The following is a 22,803-nucleotide window of genomic DNA, read 5'->3' on the forward strand; positions in this document are numbered from 1 at the left end:
CCCAAGTCCTGGGACATGCTCCCCGGCCCAAAGCTCCGTACCTTGGTTATCTAAAAAGCCCAGGGCACTACACCCTGGCTCGGGGCAATACACCTCGACCATTCCCCAGTCCCGGGACATGCTCCCCGGCCCAAGGCTCCGTACCTTGGTTATCTAAAAAGCCCAGGGCACTACACCCTGGCTCGGGGCAACACACCTCGACCATTCCCAAGTCCCGGGACATGCTCTCCTGCCCAAGGCTCCGTACCTTGGTTATCTAAAAAGCCCAGGGCACTACACCCTGGCTCGGGGCAACACATCTCGACCATTCCCAAGTCCCGGGACATGCTCTCCGGCCCAAGGCTCCGTACCTTGGTTATCTAAAAAGCCCAGGGCACTACACCCTGGCTTGGGGTAACACACCTCGACCATTCCCAAGTCCCGGGACATGCTCCCCGGCCCAAGGCTCCGTACCTTGGTTATCTAAAAAGCCCATGGCACTACACCCTGGCTCGGGGCAACACACCTCGACCATTCCCAAGTCTCGGGACATGCTCCCCGGCCCAAGGCTCCTTACCTTGGTTATCTAAAAAGCCCAGGGCACTACACCCTGGCTCGGGGTTCTGTATTTAGCAAGGTTCGCATTCTTTAAAATATAAAATATTTGGTTCGCCAGAGATTAAGATATTGTGAAAAGGAGAATAATTTTTCATAACCAAAGCCCGGGGGCGAGAATTACACAAGAAAGTATGAAAATATAAAGAAACAATCCTAGACTAAAAATATTGCAGCAGGTTCCTCCCCGGCCTCTTCGAGAGCCTTCTCGGTCTCCTTGTTAGCAGCATCGTCCTTAGGAAGGGAGTCGATGGCCCGATCTATGTCCGGAAAGCCCTCCTTGTCTGCCGGAATCAAGCCCTCCTCCTCAAATTGTTCTCGGCATTTCGCAAAGCCAACTTTGAAGTAGTTGTACGATCTATCTTCAACAGCCGCTTGGAAATCCGAAGATTGAAGGAAGACAGTCTTCTATTCCTCGTGAGTAAGTTGGAAAAGCTTGAGCTTATCTTCAGCAGCCACAACCCGATGTTGTTGAAGAGTGGCTTCTTCTTCGAGAAATCAAGCCCGGGATTCCAGGAAAGCAATTTGCCGTTGAGAGGCCTCTTCCCAAGCCAAACTTTCGTCCCGGGCCCGCTGAGTTGAGGCCAATAGTTGATTGGCTCTTTCCAAGGAAGCAAGTAGACCGGCGACCTTCTCCTCATGCGCCTTTTCAGCCCGAGCTATCTCCCCTCGAAGTTGGTCGTGGATTTCTTGGGTCGTTCGAGCTTGCCTGTTCGTCTTAGTAGCCACGGAAGCCACTTCTTCGAAGGCCGAGACCATCATTTGAGCAGCCTGAACGAAAACAAAGTTCAAAAATAATAGACCGGTGAATATGTTAGACGAAAGGAAGAGGGGCTTACAGAGAAAAGCCGGTTCGATCCTTCAAGAAACCTGCTGCTAGCAGGGACACTCTTCAGAAAAATTGCTTCGGCAGGACGAAGCATCTGCCTAAAGCGCTTGGCACCGCTGGAAGTAGCTCCTTCGAAAAAAATATTATTCAAAGAAAGCTCAGGAGTTGGAACCTCAGCAGGCTGTTGGGAAGGTCGGGATTGGATAGACTGGGAAGCACTTGGATCCCCTTCAGGCGGGTTTTCAAGAATGACCAGCTCGGGCTCTGCCACAGCTCTTCTTTTCCTCTGACTTAGAGGAATAAGATCCTCAGTTTCCTCTGAAGTTTCAGCCATCCCCCGGAGGGTGTCGTCCCGATGAGGATCTTCCCGGGCAAATTCGACTCTCTGGGACGCATTCTCGGCAGCTCGCTTCTTCTCTGCTTCAGCGGCTGCGCGGTGAGCCGCAAGATCCTTCTCCTGGGCATTTTTCTCAGCTGCCCGTCTTTTGGCAAAAGCCGCCTGCATCTCGGAATTATCTGGACAAAAAAGAAATGACGGTAAGTAAACAGAGAGGGAAACGAGAAAAAGAGCAATAAGGCGGATGGGTGAATTACCGGGTTGAGAGCCCGAGCCCGCCACCTCATCGATTATGCGGTCTTCGAGATCCTCAGGCTGGGGACTCAACCCGTAAGTAGTCAGATTTTCATCCGAGATGAGAGTGGAGGACGAATATTTACGCCCCTCTACCAAATCTTGACTGATAAGGAAGGGCTCCTCAAATTTATAGGTCCCGGGAAGGGAAGGTTGTGTGGGAAGAGAGAAGAGAAAGCCCGTTAGACAGGGAAGATCCCCTGAGAGTCGAATGAAGAAGTATCTTCCTTTCCACCCCTTCTGCGAAGAAGGTATGTCATCAAGGAAACGGGTGTTTTGCCGGGAGGTCAAGGAAAAGGCATTATCCCCAAACCGGCAAGAAAAATAGAAGTGAAGGATGAGAGGATTGATGAGAAAATCATTCATGCGAAAAAGGACGAAGGTGGCAGCCATTATTCTAAAAGAGTTTGGGTGAAATTGGTTAACTGGTACACCAAAAAATTTGGCGACTGCAATGAAGAAAGGGTGAACAGGAAATCGGAGACCATTCTTAATCTGATCTCGAAAGAAGGTGGTGTACCCGGGAGGGGGGTTGTTGGTTCTATCAGAAGGCCCGGGTATCAGAATAGAAAGAGCGGAAGGAATATTACCCAAAGTCCTAAGTTCCCCATCCGCCCCCGAGAGCAGGGTGCTGCTCAAAGAGGAGAACCAGGGAACTCTCGGGGCCTCGGCAGGAGGAGGGCCCGCGACTCGAGCTTTACCCTTACCTTTCTTTTGGGCAAGAGCTCGGGAGTGACTAGGAATGGAGGGTTTGGAAGAAGAAGAAGGTCTGGTTGGAAGGACTACTAGTTTCTTAGCGGGTTGGGTAATAGAGCGACGGGGTGGAGGAGATTGAGAAGCATCGGAGCGTAGCGCAGCGGATTCGACACTAGGCGAACCTCGCGCATTGGCCCCAGAAGTAGAAGAAGTAGAGTTAGACATGTTATAAAGAAAGACTTACAAACTTTGGAGACAGGTGGTCGGGGAAAGTAGCAATATCAGAGGCGCACCGGAGACGGGAGAAACTTCGTAGAAGAGCTTGGAGAGGATTTTTCGCAAGGGCTTCGCCGGAGTTTCGAATTTGAAAATGATTCTCCAGAAAGAGGCGGTTAGAATTTATAAAAGAGAAAGCGGATCTGCATCGTTGATTGAAAGCAGATCGAACGGGTGAAATGAACCTAGGAATCCGTGAGGATAGGCGAAGGGACACACGCTATGATTACTGTCAGGCCTACTGCTCCTCGGAGTACGAAACATTACTGACCGTTGGATATAGGAACACGTGTCATTGTGATGCTGTGTGGGTAAGCCAGGAGGTTTTGGAGACCTCGGCGGGTTTGTCTCGTAGCTCGGGAAACCTAGAGACCCGGGATGTTGATTTCTAAGTCCGGGTAGTCCGAGACCCCGGTATTTTGTTACAAATTCAAAGATTTGACTAGCCCGGGAGTATGTTCTAAGTGCAGGAGATACCAGATCCGGGAACCATATTTTCATCAGGTATGTCATAAGTGTAGTTTCAGTCTTAAAGATTGGGTTATCACAATTTATGGTACGTCTGTCATTTCAGTCCGCATAAATTTGTACAAGATTTGTTTGCAAAGGAGTAATGAAGCAGTAAAAATCAATAAAACTTCCATTACATACAATAACGGCGAAGAGTTATGGGATTCATTATATAAGATACAGAATCCTGCCACTCCGTTATCCAATTAGTTAACTCATGAATACGAAGGTTGACGAAGGATTCATCCCTCATTATCTTGTTCAAAGCACGCCACTCTTTCCACAGCATCATGTGCGGCAAAACCTCGTCATCAACAAGATTTGTTACCCGATTTACTGCAAACTCTCGGGTATACTTCCTCGCTCTTGCTCTTTGTACTCGAGTAGTGGCGAGACGATTGCGGTAGGTATAATCCAGGTCGTAAACCTTGTCTCGCACGGCCATGACCTTCGCCCATATGCGCTGTTCAATTCTCTTCTTCAGCTCTTCCACATGAGGACGCATTTCCGGAGTTACCAGGACATGTGTACTGCTGCAGGCACTGGAACCACTTGAACTCGACATTTTGGATTGAGAGTCACTCTGCATCTATACCCTCTTATTTATAAGCAAACGTCCTTAAATGTGGAGGAAGTCCAAGGGTCTCAGTCAGTCGAATCGTCTCCTTTATCATTCAAAGGCAAGAGTTGATCGAACCGTCCAATCTAGACAGGTGGACGATCAGGATGCACCTCGTAAATTGTTCCAGGTAGCCGAAAAGGTGGGCACAATTATCAAGTGTCACGACATCATCATAACCTAGGAGGGGTGGGTATTCTCCCCATACGAGCATTTTAATGTTCAAAATTATATTACTATGATATCCCGTTGTACAGCTGAGGTACCCTGAGCCCGGTATTTGGTTTTATCACCCGAGAGATTCGAGGCCGGGATACCCCATCCTAAATGCGGAAGGTTTTAGATTTCATTTCTATAAATTGTTTATCAGTTGGGAGAGTTAATTGAAAGAAGGTGATAGCAAAGTGCAAGCGATAAAATAAAATAAGATTTCATTTATTCAGGGAAGGGTCCACCCGTTACATTACAAAATTCCTTTTCAACCAAAATCATCCATTTGGCAAGAAAGGTCTTTACCGAGCTACCGGTAAATGCCTTGACAAAACCATCCGAGGAGAGAAGCTTCTGCAGGATCCTCCTTTCCTTGTAGAGCATCAGTTGAAGGATGTAGCGGTCTTCGAAGAGATTTTCCGTATCAGAAAGCTGCAAGCGTTCCCGATATTTGGCCAGTTTGGCCACCAGTTGAGGAGTGATCGCCTCCTCCCATTCGTGTATCAGTTCGAACCCTTGCAGTTCCTCCCAGTAATGAAGGATTTGGTGGAAGACCTCATCTTCCAGCTCAGACTTGCGCTTCTCAAGGGCGGCTCGCATAAACTCTGCTGCCATGTCAGGAGCTTTTGAACTACTGGAACTTGCCATGGTATGCTCTGAATATGGAATTGTTGGGTTGAAATAGAATAGGCAAGCCATCCATTATATACATGAAAGGTAATCAATCTCTACCGTAGATTCAAATCCAATCGAGTGATCGTGCGTACAGATGAAGAGACGTGTACGGATATCGAGGAAGCATGCTCATCATTATCTCAGAATATGAAGAGATTTTTCGGCGGCGTCCTTACTAATACAGGCGTAATGATGTGTTTGATTAGTTTTCTCGGAAATAGTAACTGTCAGATATCGAGGAATCGGGAGTATGGGATGCAAGACACTTGGAAAAAGTTTTCTCACTTGGTATTTATTCGCAATTGCAATCAGAGAGTGAACAGAGAGGATTGAATCGGGACAGCGAGTCAAGCTCTAGCCCGACTATTTTAGGGATGGGTGGTTATACCCTATAAGGATATGGGTTCGTTCACCTGATACCCATATGTACAACCCGGGGGGTCGTTTTATGAACGCCCGGGTAAATCTTCCCTTCCCGGGTGTGATGGCTTTATCCACAGTCCTTTTCCAATAGCCCGAGTTCTCATAGAGTTGGCCGTGTGCTTCTCACCTTTCCGGGTATAGTTCCCGGTTGCACAAATACTTGGGCAACCTCGAGAATGACGCTGTCTCGATAAGTGAACCGTACTCGAGTGTGAGCATTGCAAGCAGTCCAATCCTTCAGAACAACTTGGGCTTGGAGTGTCCGAGAGTCATCAGAAGCTAGTATGGTAAACCGACTTAGTAGATGATACGGGAATCGAGGTAACTACCAATTCCTCTCCTATAAATAGCAGGTATTAATATCATTAAATGATCCTGAAAAAAAAACCTTTGAACTTTGAGCACTCTACGTATTTCTCCTCCAATATTGTTTAAGTTCATCATCTTACAACCTGCTGACTTTATCATCGGAGTGGCTACGTCGGATATCCCTCCGACACCCATTCACGAGTTCTTTTCATTGTTCGCAGGTGTTGTTCAAGCCATTGTCTTCGTTCAAAATTCCCAAACATTATAAATTGTTGATCCGATCCGTTGGAGCTCCTTACCCGGCTCATCCTTTTCAGCGAAATCGCATCAGAAACTTTGACACCAAGTTTTTGGCCATATCGTCTGTTGAAAAAATATGGCATCTGAGCTTTGATTACAATGATTTAGTTGACAATTTTGCGCAGAAAAAAGAGAAAGAATATGAACATTTTGTTCTACATAATATGAACATTTCGTTCTTACATTTAGTTTATATATGTCATTTCTTATAATTTAATAAATTTGCATAGCACATTGATTTATGAAATTGGATATTGATGATAATTATGTTAATTTAATTATCAGCTCGTTTGTAAGATTTTTATATTTAATAAAAAAAACTATTTTGGACATTTATCTAGATATTAGCTTAGGGCATCTAATTTTATGGGGACGGTCTTGTTTGAAACCTTTGTGTTAGCTTCATTATCAATGGTTAGAAATATTCTTTAATTATCAATTATTATAAAATATTTGTATAATAGTTTCATGATCAACAGTTAGAAATATTTTTTTTTTGCAGGCAGTTTTGAAAAATCAAAATATCTAATCCTAACATCTATAATGCTTTGTTCATCAAAAAATATATGGATTTTATAATGATTATCAAATTACGAAATATCAAATTATCGAACACTACAAAAATTAAATAAACAAATAATTTGAATTGTAAAGAAAGATAATTCACCATACTAAGATTAATGGTTTTCTGAACTTTTGAACAATGTAAAATAATTTTAAGACTACAATTCTACAAATATATGTGGACTGCTAATTTTTTTGGCATATATATATATATATATATATATATATATATATATATATAGTTTTGTTATCCTGCACACCCACCGTGCACACCTCCGTGAGCACCTATGAGGTGTCACTCACCCATTGGATGCGCAATTTTTCTATATTCCATCACATCCAATAGGTGAGTGACACCTCATAGGTGCTCACGGAGGTGTGCACGGTGGGTGTGCAGGATAACAAAACTGTATATATATATATATATATATATATATATATATATAATTTGTTGATTTTTCGGGTCTAGTTAGTTCGGTTAACAATATCTAACTTCAACTCAAAAACTAAATCGAACAGAGCTGACCACACTGGACCTATGTTAGCTTTGTCTCAGTTAACAATATTCAACTTCAACTCAAAAGCTAAATCAAACATATTGTCTTAGTTAACAATATTCAACTTCAACTCAAAAGCTAAATCAAACATATATTCAACAAGGACTTATAATTTGAGTTGTCCACTCTTTAAGATTTCAAATGTTGTGCACTGATTAAAATTTCATCAATTGTTTCATTTTTAAATATAAAAATATAATCAAAAGCTATGGATTCAAATCCATTCATCTAAGTGCTTAAATAATTGTTACAAATAAAAAAATATTTACTGTTGGACATTTGTTATTTTAAATTGAATTAAAATATGTTTAGTCAAAAAAATAATTTTTAAAAGAGTTTCAATCAAAGGTAAATCAGGAAGAAAATAACAGATTTCACATAATGAGTCCAGTTTTAAAAAAAATAGACAAGTTGGAAAGACTCATTCATCCAACACAAATATAATTGAGAAGAAAAAACAAAATCATGTAAAAAATGAGCAGTTCTGTTTGCTGATTTTCACATTTGGTTGAGACTAAGAATACTTGAAGTCTGCGTTAATCCCTTATCTCTGAAACACAGGCTCCCATGTAGCCGAGTTCTTCACTTGAATTAGTGATTGTTTAACGCCAAAAGAGAAATAATCATAACGTGAACATTATGAAATCATTTCTCACAAACGAACTTCAAACCTTCTCGTATCGCAATCAACTCCCCATGAACAACCAACATAGGTTTAAAAATGTTCTGTCCAAATGCAAGCAACTTATTACCATCATGATTCTGCCCCACCCCACCCACAATGTAAGAATGTGAATCCTCATTGTAGCTTGCATCAACATCTAGCTGTAGCTGCCCAACCGACGATAAACTCTAAAATTCTAGGAAATATGCCATTTTCATCAAACCATCGACTTTCATACAGTTTAATGACCTTGATATTCCTGAAGGTAGTTCCTACTCCAAAGAACTCCTTGATGTACCACCTTCACATTACATTTATAACCAGTGCACAAAGGGACGGAGCCACCCCAAAGGCTGGGGTGGGCTCCAGCCTAGGCTAAAATTTTGGCCCAAAGTAGTAATATGTAGTAGGTTTTTTTTGTATTAAATTTTAGCCTTCTTAGTAAATTTTTTGAGCTCACTTTAGCCCATTTCTTTAAGCTAAATTTTGGCCCAAAGTAGTAATATATATTGGTTTTTTTTTTTGTATTAAATTTTAGCCTTCTTAGTAAATTTTTTGAGCCCACTTTAGCCCATTTCTTTCAGCCTATTTTTTTAGGCCACTTTAGCTCATTTCTTTCAGCCTATTTCGTTGATGAATGGCTTGCTTTTCATTTTTTAGGACAATAATTATATGATTATGGTATGCATCTCAGCCCAGGATAAAAAAAAATTCATGGCTACGTCCCTGACTATGGCACAACCTTTGACACCAAAGACCCATCCTCTCATAGCAAATTCTTCAAAATCCCTCTTGTGAATCTTTTCCATCATCCACCAAATCACTTCCAATATATCCTGTTGTTGAGAATCGGGGATTGGAACTCTATTACACAAATTTTTTGTAGCTTATTTATTCGAGTCACTACTAAACATATTAATATACATGTATAATTAAATTTGACAACAAAAATTAAACAGAGAAAACCAAATAAGTTAATCATCAACGAAAACAAAATACTAATTTCACTCTTAAATGTTAAAACAACCATATCAAATCATAATCAATCACGATAATACGATAAACCAAATAAAATCCACTTGATCACCATTGAAAACCCAACTGTTCTAGCCACAGTGCTGGACGTCCGAATCATCCAATATAAGATATATCTCGTGGGATAGGGCGTCCAAGATGAAAACAAGGACATGCATGACAATCACCCAATATGATAAGATACGAATATACAAATAGATATGATGCATGCGAAATACAATATATTAGGATATCAAAGATTAAGTCTAGAATCTCATGCTCGGTCTAGAGACGTTTGAATGTGTAGTCTCTGATCTGTCATAGATATGTTTTGCCTCTCACACTCATCATCAAGATGTGGACCTACAATGTCCAGGACTATTAGAGCCCGCGAGTCCCGTCGGACAATGTAGCTCTCATACCCAACCGTCCAGAATACAAAACAGTGTTTAGCGGCCTAAACGAACGAGGTATATCTCAAAAGATATCAAGCTCTATGTGATATGTCATGCATAATATATCAAAGTAGTAAAACAAGTATCATGCAACATATAAGTGTGTACACTAAGCTTGGATATCTCAGTCAATACACCATATACCTCACTAAAACACTTTGAGAATTCTACTAGTCTGAACCTAGAAAATAACAACATATTGAAAATCGTTATCATATCAGATCCCGAATGATTAAACATGCTTCAAAATTCTTCCTAATGATCCTTAAATCAGTTTTGAATGCTTCTAGATTATACTCATGTATGTCGTCAGCCCGTTGATGACGTCTCGATCTGCATATCCCAGTTCACTGACGATTTGACACTACTTCCGAAGCTTCTCAGCACTAAAATGTCCTAGAAACTATGTAAAACCTAATGTATAGGCTAGAACTTGAGAGAGTGAAGATGAAGAAAAACGATGTAGGAAACAAATGAAATTTACTTTTGTTTATAGGCTGTATGCGGATTAGTTCAGAAGATTCGAACTCAATCTTATATGTCATGTGCCATAATATCATTCATCTAGTTGGATTTCTCGGGATAATGTAATCTAAATAGATTGGGTGATCCATTCTAAATCAGTGTCACTAAAGTCTTCATGAAATTTTTCCACCAAATACAATAAAATAACACGTGCTTTGTCACTAAATCTTGCTTGCCAAGCATGATCGAGTGATCTTTTCTTTAGCATGAAATTTGAGGAAATTGTTGTAATTTCAGTTTTATTTTTCTATATATAAATATATAATATACCTGCTTGTGCAGTCTTTATTTTTTGTGAATTTATTTGTATTCAAATTTAGATATTATCCTGATTCATTCAGCAATTTGAATTGATTATTTTTGTACGAGTGTCAAATTATAATTGTATCGGGTCTGTGTCGGGACTAGACTGCAATTTTAATTGATGAAAAAAACAATAGACCTGCACCATACCAAAACCTTTTTCTTTTATATTTAATAATAGCAATTGATTATTACATTGACACATGTGTTACATGTTTGTATAATTTTTTTAATAATTTGATTTGTATTCAAAATGAATAATATCATAATTATAAATACTATGAAAATGCCATACTGCAATATTAAATACTATGAGTATCATGAATATTTTACAAATCAACCAATGCAAGCCAATAACCAGCAACACATTACAAACTTTTGCGTTTCTTGAGCTTTTCCCTTTTCTCTTGGTTTAGTTTTTTTTTTCATTCACAAGACTTTAAATTTTTTTTCCCTTTTGGATAATCTTTTTTCACGTAAGGAATTTTCCTTTTCTTTTTCATCTCCTTCATCAATTTTTTCGAGCTCAACAAGATATAATAATATTAAGTGCATTAAATGAGATTTAATTTAGGCTCATGAGAACAAAAAATATCGAATGTGTGTCCAAAAGTATGCAATGCATACACCATTCTTTTTTAATTTAGCTCAACTTGGGCACTAAAGATTAACATATGATAAGTTTGAAATGTTCAAACGATCAAAGAATCGTCTAAATCAACTTCAAATAAAGTTCATAACTATAATTTTCATCTCAAAGTGCCATCAAATTAGGTTCTAGAATAACTCAAAACTTTCAAGATAAAAAATGAAAATGAGTCGAGTTCAGGAAAAATTTGACCAAACTAGAGACCCGACCTCGTCTACTATTGGACCCTTCACGCCCAGTGGCGAAGCCATAGCCCGAGTGGCCCAATTTTTTTTTTATAAATTTATAAGTAAATTTTGTATAATTTTGGAATAATATGATATTAGCCCGGGTAGATCAATTTAAAATATTAAAAGATTCTAGAGTTTAAAATTTTAGCCCGAGTAGAATATATTTCTGACTCCGCCACCGTTTACGTCCATCCCATGAATCCAACGTGTTCAGACCCGCCTAGGGATGGCAACTTTCCCCACGGGTTTGGGACCCCGCGGGGAAAACCCGAAACGGGGATGGGGATCCCCGATTTTTTCGGGTTTGGGTTCGGGGATGAGGATTTTTTTAAATCCCTGATGAATTTCGGGGCGGGTACGTGATTACTATCCCATCCCCGAAATCCCCGAACCCGCCCCGAAAATAATATCAATAATAAAATTATAGTATTATTAACATTAATAATATAATAATAATATATATTTTTAAAAATATTAATAATCTTATTATTATTAATATTGATATTGATATTAATATTAATATTATCTCTAATAATTATAGATAATAATAACTTTTGGTTTGAGAAAATCTTCGAATTCGACATCGTCATCGTCTTGCCATATTAATATTTTTGAAACGGGGATGGGGACGGGGACGAGGATGAGAAGTTGATCCCCGAAGTTTCGGGTTTGGGGATTCCCCGAATCCGAAAAAACAGGGATCGGAGCTGGGATGGAATTCGGGGATGAGGATGGTAATGGCAAACCCGCTCCCACCCCGGCCCATTGCCATCCCTAGTCATCCGCACCCGCCAAAGTTAAATATATATATATATATATTTAAATACAAAATGAAAAATAATTAATCATTAACTTTAATTTTAAAATACATATAATAATTTTTATTAACAAAAAATATAGCGAATGTTTTGGTCATCGGCGAAACGAACAAAAATTCCATTACGTAATAATGTGGACGAGTGGAAATCCGAGAATCTCAGGTTTAATTTAATAGAGACAATGACTGATTTTTCTACGGTCTAAATTTCCATCACTAGACCAAATATTATTTACTGTTTCTTCAAAGACGCAGAAAATCGAATCACGCTACCAGCGCCTTCGGAGAAACCGAGGAAATGGGTTCCCTCAGCAAGGTTTTGTGGTTCTTCATCTTCTAGTTCTTGATTTCAGGATTTGATTTCGTTTTTGTGGTTGCTTGGAATCTTAATTAATTCGAGTGTTGTTCTAATTGGATCTGTTCTTGTAATTTTTTGTGTCGTTTTCGTTTTCTGTGGAATTATTTGTTTGTGAGAACTGAGATGTTTATATTCTTACATGTGATTTTGAATTTCATTCGAAGCTAAAGTTAGATTATTTGCGTAAAGTTTGATTATTTTTCCCCTGAGAAAAATATTTCCGCTGGTATCTTTCTTGGATCGACAGTGGCTTGAAATTTTGAGTTGATAACCGGATCGATATATATTTCTCACGGGGGTTGAAAATTTTTCGTGTATAAGTACCTAAGAAAATGAAAAATTCAGGGAGGCGAAATACAATTTAAAAAGGCCATGTTAAAAATTATTGAGAACTATAGGATTTTATAATAATTATGAGCATGGTTATGCTAGGTTACAGTTCGTTCGAATTAGATTGCTCTGGGAAAACGTATGAGTTCTGTTTTATTTTCGTATTATGGTGGGGGTGGCTTTCTTGAAATATACTGGTTTTATGGATTGTAAACTTTGACTTAATTATACTCGTGCAATTGAATGATTAGTTCGACAAGTGGGAGTAGGGAGGATTTTGTATTTGGATGATTCTTGTGGAGTTCACTGGTTCAAAGCTTGCTGAATCAAGGTCTGCAGACAATGTGGAACACTTGAAACAGGCTAAAACTTGTATTCCGGCAGTTAGCATGATTATGAGCAAATTTCTTTTGACTAAGTTTAGCACCCAAGACTTGATAATATCTCCCACAAGACGTTGAAGCAAATCCCCTTAGGAGCAATCGGTGACCTTGGTTTGATCACCTTGTGGATGATTGTCTGAACTCATATCCATGCTGCTGTTTACTGATCACCAAAGAGATGTTCACTAATGACTCAAGAAATAAGAATGTCGATTAGAAACAATGGATGTAGGAATACATGGAAACTATACTCATTGGAAAATAGTTCAGTCACTTGAATTTATGGATAATGCGAAATTTTCTGGAGCTGATCAACTACTACAAAAATAGTCATATGCCTTTTCTGTACGTGGTAGACCAAGAACAAAATCCATCTAATGTCGATCCATGTTTGCATTATAGTCGTTCATCGGAAGTGTAGTCTTTGGACGTTTGGCGAACCTGGAAACACTCAACTTATCTTTCAAAGTATCAGTGGTGAGTGGAGTGTCGACCAAGAGTATGATGTGTCTATCAAGTGAAGAGTTCTATCTCGACCATGAATTTCTTTCCATAAATTGCATTCATTGGTTACAATTTATAACGAATAGCTGGTTGTTGATTTGTCAGAAAAGAGAAAATCATCATGAGACAAGTACTTAAAATGAACACCTCTAATAACTTCTTGGATCTGAGAGAAAAACAGATCAGTGCAGAGGTGCTTAATTTGGTTGGGCAGCTGGAAGGTTTTTCAATTGTAGGTGTTATCCTTTATATTGTGGTTGGCATGTCGATCATGTTGCCATGGTTGTCCAATCAAAGACAGCATTCACTCATAGGAGTGATATCAAAATAAATTTGATCCTGATATACATCTTCTACTGAAAAAAATTATGTTAGACGAAACATTTGAAATTTCTGATCTTTGTTCAAACCAAGCAAGATTGTGAGGAGTTGGATGGCACTCTGCCACCATCACAAGATTTCGGACAACCTCTTCAGAAACTACTACCTTCCAACTCTTTGGCTCAATAATAAGATGGCATCTTTACTCGTTATTCCTGCTGTGGGCACCAAATCTTTGTAGGTTTTGTAGTTTCAGTGTGAGTGAATTTGCCGATGGGGATAATGTTAAAAAGCTTTCCAACTGTTGTGATGCTTGATTTCCTTTGCGTGGTTTTGTTGAATTTGGTGTCGATAACCGAGATAGAATCCAAAATGAAATTCACTGCCAACAAATTTCTGTACTCGCAGGACGACAGAGCAGAGGTTATTCAGGCATGGTACATGGATGACAGCGATCAAGATCAGAGACTTCCCCATCACCGGGAACCTAAAGAATTTGTCTCATTTGAGAAGCTTGATGGTACATCTGATTCTCAGAAGTCTTGTTGTTATCTTTGTTCTAACAACTTGTTATTTTGTTGGTTATGATATGAACTTAGAGATCCTTGGTGTCGAGCATGTGCTGCTACCCATTTCTCCCAAATGGCTTTAGAAAGTAGTTTCGTTTGATTGATAACGACAGGGCCTAATGCATGCAAAAAAAAAACCTGATGAATGTTATATACGTTCCCTTAGGGGCAACTGTTCTTCGTAATTCTTAGTTATGAGTTTGGATTTGAACCTTGTTGCAATTATTTTAGAGATTGGAGTGCTCAGTTGGAGGTTAGATGCTGACAACTATGAAACTGATCCAGAGTTGAAAAAAATTCGCGAAGCACGTGGATATTCCTACATGGTATGAAAATTTGTCAAGTGATAAGACATATTGTCATATATAGGCTTTTACATATGGCCTCTGTCAAAACAGTTATTTTCTTTGTAATAAACATCTGGTCGTGTTTGGATGAAATATTTTGGTTTGGGGAAGTGTTGTCAAGTTTGGATTTCAAATAACACCTTTTTTGGGATCCAGGGTAATTATCAATACAGGAGTTTCAATTGAGAGGGAGTGAATTCGAAATTCACCTCAATCAAGATCACTTGAAAAAATCAAATATATTTAAAATCACGGATTTAAAATGTTTGATTTGACTTCAAATGATTCGATTCGCATACACTGTTAATATATTTCAAGTTATTATCTTCTTCAGGACTTTTGCGAGGTTTGCCCAGAAAAACTTCCCAATTATGAGGAGAAGATCAAGAATTTCTATGAAGAACATCTTCATACAGATGAAGAGATCCGCTATTGTGTGGCAGGGAGTGGTAGTTTCACACGATTAACTTGGCTTGATGATTCTTCTGATCTTATGAAAGATCATTGTTACTAAACAGTTTTATGTTTTGTGAAGGTTATTTTGATGTTCGTGATCATGATGAAGCTTGGATCCGCGTCTGGGTGAAGAAAGGGGCGATGATTGTCCTGCCAGCTGGTATTTATCATCGTTTCACCCTCGACTCAGACAACTATATCAAGGTATTTTTTAGTTGAGGCACCACCATTAACATTATAGTAACTATGTGCTTTTGTGTTGATCTTCCACCTTTTGTTCATATTATTTAAAACTGCTCCTTTTGACCATATATCGTCGCATACAGGCAATGCGACTCTTTGTTGGTGATCCCATATGGACCCCATTTAATCGTCCTCATGATCATCTTCCTGCAAGGTATCTCAATACTAAAACACATCAGCTTCCTGCAAACCTCCTACGCCTTTGTAGCCTAGAGATCATCTTCCCAATTATTTAAACCAATTAATAAAGGCCTAGAGATCATCTTCCCAATTATTTAAACCAATTAATCAAAATCCAACTCGACCACTAAAATTTGTTGATTAGATCTAACACCAGAATGTTGTCTCCCGCAGGACACAATATATTGAATCTTTCCTGCAGAAGAAAGATGCTGGAGAAACGGTTGATGCTGCAGCTTAAAGCACATCTAGATGTTGATAAAATTCAGCCAACTGTCAGTCACCATCGGTTTGGTCTTTTATGGTTTTCCTGTAATATAATCCCCTCTCCAATAATGAACGTAAAATATTGCAATAGAATGTTTGATCAAGGCTTGCAAGTGCGTATCTTCGAACCTTTTTAAGTTAAATGTGTCGAATCTGTTGGTTAATATCTAGACATTTCTGGCTGTCTTTGCTTGGCTTCAAATACTAAGACGCGTCTTGTTATAACGGATGATATATTGTTTTTCTGTTCATCTTCTTCCCAACCTCAATCACTAGCTAAACCACAATGCCTCAGCGCGAAAACAGCCTCTCTTCGAGCATATTTCGATGGGATTATATCAATGGCGCAAATCATTTTTATACTTGTAATGGGATTTGTGATCTTTCTATCCAAGGTGAAGCCTAAATCTTATGATGCTCTATGTTAGAGAACACTTTTTACTCTTTTTATGTCGAGCATCCACGCGTATTTTTTGAAAGTAATCTCCAATTTATTGCACTATAATATCATCTTATGAAGCAATTGGAATACATTATATAATAATTAGTGCTACACATGCGTTGAATGAATTTGGTTCTTTGTAAAGTCCCCATTTACCTTGTCCTGAAGGAAACTTCGGTCTATGGCTAAATTTACGACGATAAACACTTGAGAAAATAGTTTTTTCTTTTCCCACTTACTCCCTCAAGTTTCGTTTTTGCTCCATTAAAATTTCAAATTTTGGTTTTAGATTATAAATTTTTAATTTTCACCTATTTTGGTTTAATCGTTGATATGACACCGGAAACGACTGAATTGATCTCGAAAATTACTGATGTGATATCGATATTGTGTGTGTATCAATTCCATAAGTTTGTGTTTAGATGGAAGAATTTTAAATGTATTTTTGTATTTGGAGAAATAAGAATTTAAATTTCAAATCCATTGCTTACATGTTTATATAGTATTTCATGTTAATTGTAATGAATTTCAAATTTACACAATAATATGTCATTTAAAATTCATTATATTTTATATAATTAATGTATACATAAAAATAAGATATGTATTTAAGATTTAATATATTTTTTTTATTATTAATCATGAAACTATAATTGAAATACAGGGATTTCAAATATTTCCATCCAAATACAAGGTATTTAAAAAACTCATATATTTATAAATTATATAATTTTATGTTAATTAAAATAAATTTCAAATTCATAAAATATTATAAAACATTTGAAATTCATAATTCATAGATTTCAATACACAAAACCCTGGAATTTCTTACTCTTTGCGCTCTCGGCCGCCACAAAGTGCACCTTCACGGCAAGGTTCTCTCGATCCTCTGTGTTTCAATGTGTATTATGCGTATATGTTCATGTTAACTGTTGGTTTTTCCGCCAATTTCTTCGCATTTTTCTTTCCATTTCAAATTAGACTACTGCGTATATAATACTTCCGAAAGGTTTCGTTTGTACGTGTGTACTAATCTTTCTTCGAATTTTGGTTTTGTAAACTTATTATACAAAATTGAAACAGGACAGTGAAATCTTAGCTGGTTTATGCTTACTCACTCAATTTCTGTATTAGTTTTCTTGCACTTGTCCTGTCAGTTAAATGCAGGCTTCCTTCTGCAGCTATTAAGATTCTTAATCAAATTCGCACATCCCATTGATGAAACATTTAGTAATCCGAAAACATGCATATTTGGAGCTCCCTCTTGCTTATTGCAGGAGGTGGAGGGGCCTAATATGGAAAGGTGGATAATAGGCACTTCTGAGGGATATGGCTGATTGCTGCATGCTTTTGATTAGTGTAGTTGATTTATTTCTGTAGATTTAAATCCTGAAAATGATAGTTCTTGAGTTTCTATTTTCTGTTGTGATCACGATTGTTTTCCTACTACGACTTTTTTGTGTTCTTCATTAATGTAATTGTTTTACTAGTTAAATCTAAAATAGTTGGTTGTACTTGGAACTTGGAGTTGATAAAAAATAGTCCATCAATGAGATGGAGATCAATCACTTGGTGGATACTATTTCGAGCTCAAAATTTGAATGCCAATAAGATGTTTTGAACTATATTTGAATCCTGCTAAAAGGTGATGACGAGTGGCAATATACTGAAGTCGTTTTCTGTTGCCAATGTTTTTATCTTTCTTAATGTGTTATCATGCTATCAGCAGGTGTCTGACTTCAGAAAAAGCAAGGTGAATCACATGTGAAGTAAGGTTTGGCGAGCTTAAGGTAAAAATTGAGATGCCTTTGATTTGAATTTGGCTTACCAGGACTTTTGAAAATGTTGGCTTCTACAGGCCAGTTTGGATACAAAGGCACTTGAGTACAAAAAGTTCTTTATTAAGCAGTGTCTGCGAGTATTTTTTTTAAAACAGAGAAGCAGTTATATGTTTGGATTTGATAGCGAAAAAGTATTATTTTTTTTAATCTTTAAAAAAGAAGTTGAACCAGAAGACTGAGACTTGTATTCTTTGGTCTCAAGCGTTATTTAGTGTTCTTTCATAAAAAGAAGCCTGTCCAACACTCTTTTTTACAAAAACTTTATTCTTTTTTCCTTAAAGAAAAAATGTGTTTCGCCAATAAGGCTTTTGTATCAGAACGCCTTACCACGTAAAATTGGGACATGCTGCTGCTGGTACCAGGGCTTTAAGGAAGGCCCTACACACTGTTTGACTTCAATTATATTCCAGTCGATCCTTCCCTCAATAGAAGTCATATATATGTGTTGAAATGATACTGAATGTCCTGTATTGCATTGTATCTTTCATTTTATTTTATCCTTAGTCTTTGGATTTCTTGTAATTTGTGTGTGCTCTCTTCATCATTGAAAATAATTATGAGAAAACTGATACTCTTCAGTCCTTACGTTTTATTCTATAACTAGCCTTCATCTTGTATTCTGTTTCCCAAATTGAAAATGCTGTATTTTTTGCAGAAAATGGTTCCGGAAGCTGCAGAAGAATCACTGGACGTAGTTTTCCTCATGTCAAACTTTCGTGAAACTGGGTTTGATCGCGATACTCTTTCAATTCTCATTGCACTTTGTGATATGGGTCTTGATGCGGAGTCACTCACTGCCATGGTTAAGGAGCTTCGCAGTGAATTCACAGCTTCTTCATCCTCCGCATCTGCTGCGTGACTTTTCTGACCTGGTATCTCATCAACATAATTTGTTGTTAACATCTGCATTTATTACATTTTGTGAAGTTTGTTGCGTTGATTTGCCTTTGTTACCATCTTTGTCAGATGTAAACATGTGCTGGACCAATAGTGAATAGATTACATATTTATGTTTTAGATTTACCACACATGAGATATCTATGCGCGACTGAGTAGGTTTTGTATGATTATTTAATGTCCTATCTCTAATAAAATTCTTGTAATCTCATGTCCTATCTCTAATAAAATTCTTGTAATCTCATTTGGTTCAGATGGAGGATATAACTTTCCTGGAAAGGTTTAGTGGCGGATCAAGAAAGCTGGTGGCTTATGTCGGTGACTTCTTTGTGCTTTGCAAGGGTGCCTGATGGAGATCCACTCGTTTTAGCTTTTGTTATAATTTGCGGTGGAAGTACACCTGCAAGGCCACAGGAAAAAAGATGTTACCGTCCAAAGCGTAGCCAAGTTTTACAATGAGTACACAAATTTTCCGTCCAAAGCGTAGCCAAGTTTTACAATGAGTACACAAATTTTCCACTGTGGACTATATATATATATACATATCAACAAGATGATTAGACATGAGAAATAATTAATCTTCTAAAACTAAATTCGAGAAACTGGTCGTGCCTTGGTGTCCTAGTCTTTCTGTTTTGATTATAGAAATAGCCTTTTCTTTCTTTCTTTATGATCAATATTATACAGAGGCATGTTTCCTATATATAATGTACTAGGCTAATATGAAGTCGGACCTGTTACCTTGAGTTGATTACTCGATCATCCTTAGTTGCAAAAGTATTCAAAGCTCGATATTTTAAACAATAAACACGTGGATATAATGAAAGTGTATATTTGAAGCAGCCCTTCCTATATATGGCGATAATTGATTTGGGGAGGGAGCTCTTAGAATTTGGCCGTTGGCGCATTGGTGATGGTTCTTCAGTGGATATTTTTCGAGAGAGATGGATTTCCAATTCACAGGGGTTGCTCTTGTGAGCTCAATGATCATAATAGAATCCTAATTTAAATTGTTTTCGTTTATAACTTGGACTCAAGCTAATGCTGCTGAAATCTTTTTACAAAACTCTGCATTCCTTCTGGTCGCACGGTAATTGTTAAATAAATTTTTAAACGTATGATTTTTGTCAAAAAAGCATATATATAAATTTTTTACTCAATTTAGATCATTATCTTTATTAAATAAATAATTTTATTATTATGGTATATATGTAAAGACAATATTCTGTTCATAGATTTGCATTACTTAACGTAATCCTATACATTGGTTTATTTTTCCTTCGAGTAATGTAACTGTCAACATTCCAACAGAATAAGATCCAATCAAAGTGAGCAAATTAAATGGAACTTGATTGGTGCCTATTTTTGAATGGATATGTCATTTTGATTTATCTATGTTCATGGAATTAATTAATAAATATTTTATTTTGGTGAATTGTTGAATAGCATCAACTATAAGATAGAATCATTTATTGGGTAATTATTATTATTATTATTTTAAAAAAAATCATTTATCCGGTTTTTTATTCATCCACATGTAGTAAACGTATACATTTTTGAATGGTTTCCAAAACGCATAAGCCCAATCCACATTAAAATTAGAGTTATGCCCCGAAGAGGCATCTGTTCTCCTCTTACATGTCTCATGCCAAATCGCCGAACTTAGTCTAACAAACATTCGAAGTCCTCTTGTATAAAGGCAGAAATTTTGCTTTGATCGGTCCGACATTCGATGCACTAAAGTCGTGCGAACAAGCCCAATAGGCTAAGTCCAACAATAGAACACTAGATATAAGAAGGATTGGACCTCAGCTCCACCGCCATAATGTTTGTAAGTTTGAAGTACCGTCCCTTGGGGACTCTCGCCAACAAAGAATTGGGCGATTGAATGACTCTCCACACTTTTTTAGCTAGCAAATCTTTGTTAAAACAGTTTGGTGTCGAAAACCCAACTCACCCACTCATTTTGGTCTACACATATTCTCCCATTTCAACCGATGCATTCCCCATTTTCCATTAGTATCGTTCCACCAGAAATCAGCACATATTAGCACATATTCTTGTTCTACACCATGGTTAAGGGAAACCAGAAGCCTATTTTTCTCTTATTATTTATTCCACATGAAGTGGTCAAATAGCCAATTACTTGTAATATTGCTAATTTCCCCCGACTCCACTCCACCAAAGATCCCCACATTGTTGACATATCATTTCAAACATCGTGCATAAAATTATATAAATTTATTTCTCAACGACTCCAATTTTCCAGTCTACAAATATTTAGTACTTCTCGTGCAAAACACCTAACGTTTTGCGGACTTCGTAATTTGCATCCTCATTTTTAAATATATAATATGTATCAATTTAAACATGTTATATATCAAATAGTATGGGCATGAACAAAACTTAGTCCTTCGATCCCAAACACTTGAACCGAGACTCCAGTAAAAATACGAGAGATTCACGTAATCCTACGATATTTGATAAATTAAATAGGTTGAAAATGAACTCATATTGTAAATGTAATGTCCAAGATTCGACGAATGTATCAACTGTACCAACATGTATCTTTTTAGTTTGCACGCACCCTGAGAAACTTCTCAAAAGATCATCTATCTCATAATTGCATCGAATTAAACGTGCTTAATTTTGAAATTCTTTAGTGACGAACTCTCAAAAAAAATATACACCTTTATTGATGTGAACAGTAACTATTAATCTTTTAAACACTCGTTAACCTGCACAGTCACATACCTGAGCAGTTTATAACCACTCTCATTCAGGTAAGAGATCGATTCATTCATGTTCTCTTCGACTAGAATCCTGTCATGAGCCAATTATTGTCTGTGTAACCTCATGACCCTTTTTTGGCAAGGAGCATCACACATATTCCTCAAAATTTATACTTTTTATTGAAAATTTTTCTCCTCTGTCATTTGATTTTAAAATATAATTTAATGATTGAGTAAATATATAATTTTTTAGTCATTATATCTGTGTGTGCGCGCGCGGGGAGGCGAAGTTGAAGTAATCTGTTCCAAATTAAATGTTCTCTAGATATTCTTCATATGTTTGGCCAATTTCAAGATGGGGCTCGTGCATTAGTTGTTGACCGAAGAAAATCAAACTAGCTTGGTCAATAAACATTTGAAACAAAGAGGGAACTAAATAGGAAAATGTTGACTTTCGTGAGATTACAATTTTCCTAAACAATATAAGTCAAAAAGTTTAAATTAAATAACTGACAACTTGAAAATTAACAACGAATTTGCATCTTTTTTCATTTTTAAACGGTGAATTTATATTTTTAACAGTGAATTTGTATTTTTAGTTATGTAACATCAATGTTTTTTTTTTAATTATTATTTTGGTCCTTTTATAGCGAACGTGGATGATGATATGGCTCTTTGAAAAAAAAAACTTGCATGCTATGTGATTTTTTTTAGAATATTATTTGAAAGAAAATACGACTGAATCCAGTAAAAAAATCAAAATGAAAAAAATGCAAGTTACATGATTACATATACAAAATCAAACATGACCAAAAATGGAAAAACAAATATTTATTACAAGACGAAAAAATGAAAAATAATTGTTAACCTAACGAAAAATGAAAAACAGTGAACTTATAGGGGAAAAATTGGAATTTCCTTTCTTTCATCTTTGTCCCCTCTCTTTAACTTTGGGTTATTTTAATGTCTTACCTGAAATATAGAAAGTGTGTGTATGGGTGTTTTAATAGATTTTCTTACAACAAAATAATTTGGTGTGAATTCTATCACAACTATATTTTTTTCATAATATTCTGTGAGACG

At 37.3% G+C, this 22,803-nt stretch overlaps 1 protein-coding gene, 1 long non-coding RNA gene and 1 other non-coding gene across 4 annotated transcripts; all 3 read left to right on the top strand.

Annotated features, from left to right (window-relative positions):
- The first annotated feature begins 11,938 nt into the window (after positions 1-11,938).
- On the top strand, positions 11,939-16,059 carry LOC140826727 (acireductone dioxygenase 2). The gene is made up of 7 exons (XM_073189227.1): positions 11,939-12,166; positions 14,155-14,266; positions 14,547-14,641; positions 14,997-15,111; positions 15,198-15,322; positions 15,445-15,515; positions 15,716-16,059. The coding sequence occupies exons 1-7, from the start codon at positions 12,149-12,151 to the stop codon at positions 15,780-15,782; spliced, it is 603 nt and encodes a 200-aa protein (XP_073045328.1). The 5' UTR covers positions 11,939-12,148; the 3' UTR covers positions 15,783-16,059.
- A 996-nt stretch (positions 16,060-17,055) lies between these two features.
- On the top strand, positions 17,056-19,750 carry LOC140826728 (uncharacterized). Of its 2 annotated transcripts, XR_012116864.1 has the most exons (4): positions 17,056-17,125; positions 17,980-18,040; positions 18,747-18,963; positions 19,243-19,750. It is a non-coding gene; the product is annotated as an uncharacterized lncRNA (long non-coding RNA). The 2 variants fall into 2 exon arrangements; XR_012116863.1 differs by lacking the exon at positions 17,056-17,125 and having other exon boundaries at positions 17,622-18,040.
- On the top strand, positions 17,461-17,579 carry LOC140828782 (small nucleolar RNA snoR130). Its single transcript, XR_012117347.1, has one exon. It is a non-coding gene; the product is annotated as a small nucleolar RNA snoR130 (small nucleolar RNA).
- Positions 19,751-22,803: the final 3,053 nt, after the last annotated feature.

The sequence above is a fragment of the Primulina eburnea genome, chromosome 3 (assembly GCF_022965805.1).
Source record: "Primulina eburnea isolate SZY01 chromosome 3, ASM2296580v1, whole genome shotgun sequence".
Classification (NCBI taxonomy): domain Eukaryota; kingdom Viridiplantae; phylum Streptophyta; class Magnoliopsida; order Lamiales; family Gesneriaceae; genus Primulina; species Primulina eburnea.

Coding starts and splice junctions, on each gene's coding strand:
- LOC140826727 (XM_073189227.1), top strand. Junction 14,642..14,996: donor CACGTGGATATTCCTACATG/GTATGAAAATTT, acceptor TATCTTCTTCAG/GACTTTTGCGAGGTTTGCCC. Junction 15,516..15,715: donor CATGATCATCTTCCTGCAAG/GTATCTCAATAC, acceptor TGTCTCCCGCAG/GACACAATATATTGAATCTT.